The sequence below is a fragment of the Rhamphochromis sp. 'chilingali' genome, assembly GCF_963969265.1.
Source record: "Rhamphochromis sp. 'chilingali' genome assembly, chromosome: 1".
Classification (NCBI taxonomy): Eukaryota; Metazoa; Chordata; class Actinopteri; order Cichliformes; family Cichlidae; genus Rhamphochromis; species Rhamphochromis sp. 'chilingali'.
In genome coordinates this window covers 58631073-58633575 of record NC_137929.1, presented here as the reverse complement: position 1 = coordinate 58633575, position 2503 = coordinate 58631073, and the positions used below count along the sequence as shown (strand labels likewise).

The following is a 2503-nucleotide window of genomic DNA, read 5'->3' as shown; positions in this document are numbered from 1 at the left end:
CTAAACATGACACACAGGTGAGGCACAGTAACAAGAACCTAAAGAGGAATAAACTAACTAAGAGAACAGGAAACACAAAAGATTAAATGAGGAAGAGCAAGGAAACAGAACCACGAATAATATCAAATAATGAAAACTGAACCAGAACACAAAACATTGGGTCACTGACTCAGCCCAGTAGATCAAAACTGTGGAGTTTCCAAATTCTACTCTAATTTTAACTAAATTAAATTTTAACTAAATTTAACTAATATTTTGTTTTCAACACCAGGTACCTTTTTATAACATTTTCTGCTGCTTTAATTTGCCTAAGAACTTTATGGTCCACGAACCATCAGAAAGTGGAAACTCTGCCAATGACATCTGTTGTGGCTGTGACAAGTGGCATCATTCTGGTGATTTTCACACTTTTTCACCTGGAGGTTTGCTCATTTAGAGGGTTAAAGTGCTTCATCTGCTCATCACAGTATACATACCGTCACAGCAGAGCAGCAATAACTCAAAATTGTTGATGGACACATGTAAAGAGTAAAATACTGACACTTTCTTTTTAAAAAATGAAACAAAATGGAATTTAAAAAAAATGTTTTCTTTCTCCTTCACAGTGCAGATATGTCTGCTGCCGGTAATCTGCAATCTGAAGATCAGATTACGTGCTCCATCTGTCTGAATGTGTTCACTGATCCAGTCAGCACACCATGTGGACACAACTTCTGCAAAAACTGCATCAGTCAGCACTGGAAAACTAATCGAAGATATATATGTCCTATTTGTAATAAGGTGTTCAAGAGACGACCTGAACTAGACATCAACACTTTGTTCTCTGAGATGGTTGCTCAGTGCAGACGTGAAGCTCTGCAGAACGCCAGCAGCTCAGAGCAACAAGCTGCCAAACCAGGAGAAGTTCCCTGTGATGTCTGCACTGGAACCACACTGAAGGCCCTGAAGTCATGCCTGGTGTGTCAGACCTCCTACTGTCAGACTCACCTGGAGCCTCATCTGAGAGTCAAAGGTCTGAAAAGACATCAGCTGATTGATGCTGTGGAGAACCTTGAAGGCAGGGTGTGTACAAAGCATGATAAACTTCTCGAGCTGTTCTGTAAAACCGACCAGACATGTGTCTGCATGCTCTGCCCTGTTTTAGACCACAAGAGCCACGAGTTTGTTCCTCTGAAAGAAGAATATGAAGGAAAGAAGGCAGAGCTGGAGAAGACAGAGGCTGAGATTCAGCAGAAGATCCAGAAGAGACGACTGAAGATTCAGGAGATCAAAGAGTCAGTGAAGATGAGTAAAGATCGTGCAGATTTACAGAAAAGAGTGGGTGTTCAGGTCCTCACTGCTCTGAAGGAGTCTGTTGAGAGACGGCTGAAGGATCTCATGAAGGAGATCGAAGACAAACAGGAAACGACAGAGAAACAGGCTGAAGGTCTCATCAAAGATCTGGAACAGGAAATATCTGAGCTGATGAAGAGAAGCTCTGAGGTGGAGCAGCTCTCACAATCTGAAGACCATCTCCACCTCCTCCACAGCTTCTCCTCCCTGAAAGCTGCTCCACTCACCAAGGACCGGACAGAGGTCAGAGTCCGTCCACCATCATATGAGGGGACTGTGGTGAGAGCTGTGGCTCAGCTGGAGGAGACATTCTGGAAACCCATGAAGAAGAAGCTGTTTAAGGCTGAGCTGAAGAGGGTCCAGCAGTATGCAGTGGATGTGACTCTGGATCCTGATACAGCAAATCCTGCTCTCATTCTGTGTGATGATAGAAAACAAGTGTATCATAGTGATGTGAAGAAGAAACTTCCAGACAACTCAGAGAGATTTTCTCAGTGTGTTTGTGTTTTAGGAGAGCAGAGTTTCTCTTCAGGCAGATTTTACTTTGAGGTTGAGGTTAAAGGAAAGACTGAGTGGGATTTAGGAGTGGCCAGAGAGTCGATCGACAGGAGGTCAAATATTATACTGAGTCCTCAGAATGGTTTCTGGACTGTCCTGCTGAGAAATGGAAATGAGTACAAAGCGTGTGCTGCCCCTCCAGTCCGTCTCTGTCTTCAGCCTGGGCCTGAGAAGGTGGGGGTGTTTGTGGATTATGAGGAGGGTCTGGTCTCCTTTTATGATGTAGATGCTGCAGCTTTGATCTACTCCTTTACTGGCTGCTCCTTCACTCACAAACTCCACCCATACTTCGGTCCCAGTCTGAATCATGGTGGTAACAACTCTGCACCTCTGATTATCTGCCCTGTCAATCAACCAATCAACGACTGATTTTATTTGATGAACTGAGTGATTTTTACATAAAGGAACAAATGAACATATTGAGTGTAAACACTTTACGATTTCCATGTTTTACATAGATTCTGATTACTGTGGACTCAGATTTACTCTTTGGTTTATTACTAATGGAATTTGATGTAAAGACAAGAAGAAGACAAAATATCAAACATAACATTTCAGAAACCTTAAATTAATAAAAAAGAACCTTTTGTTAGATTCTTTTATTAAAACAAAG

The 2503-nt window shown here is 42.3% G+C and overlaps 1 protein-coding gene across 1 annotated transcript; it reads left to right on the top strand.

The window, feature by feature from the left end:
• Positions 1 to 511: 511 nt before the first annotated feature.
• Positions 512 to 2259, top strand: LOC308401993 (E3 ubiquitin-protein ligase TRIM21-like; the record flags this gene model as incomplete). The annotated part of the gene is made up of 2 exons (XM_080890479.1): positions 512 to 528; positions 606 to 2259. 2 exons carry the CDS (start codon positions 512 to 514, stop codon positions 2257 to 2259), a joined length of 1671 nt encoding a protein of 556 aa, XP_080746605.1.
• Positions 2260 to 2503: the final 244 nt, after the last annotated feature.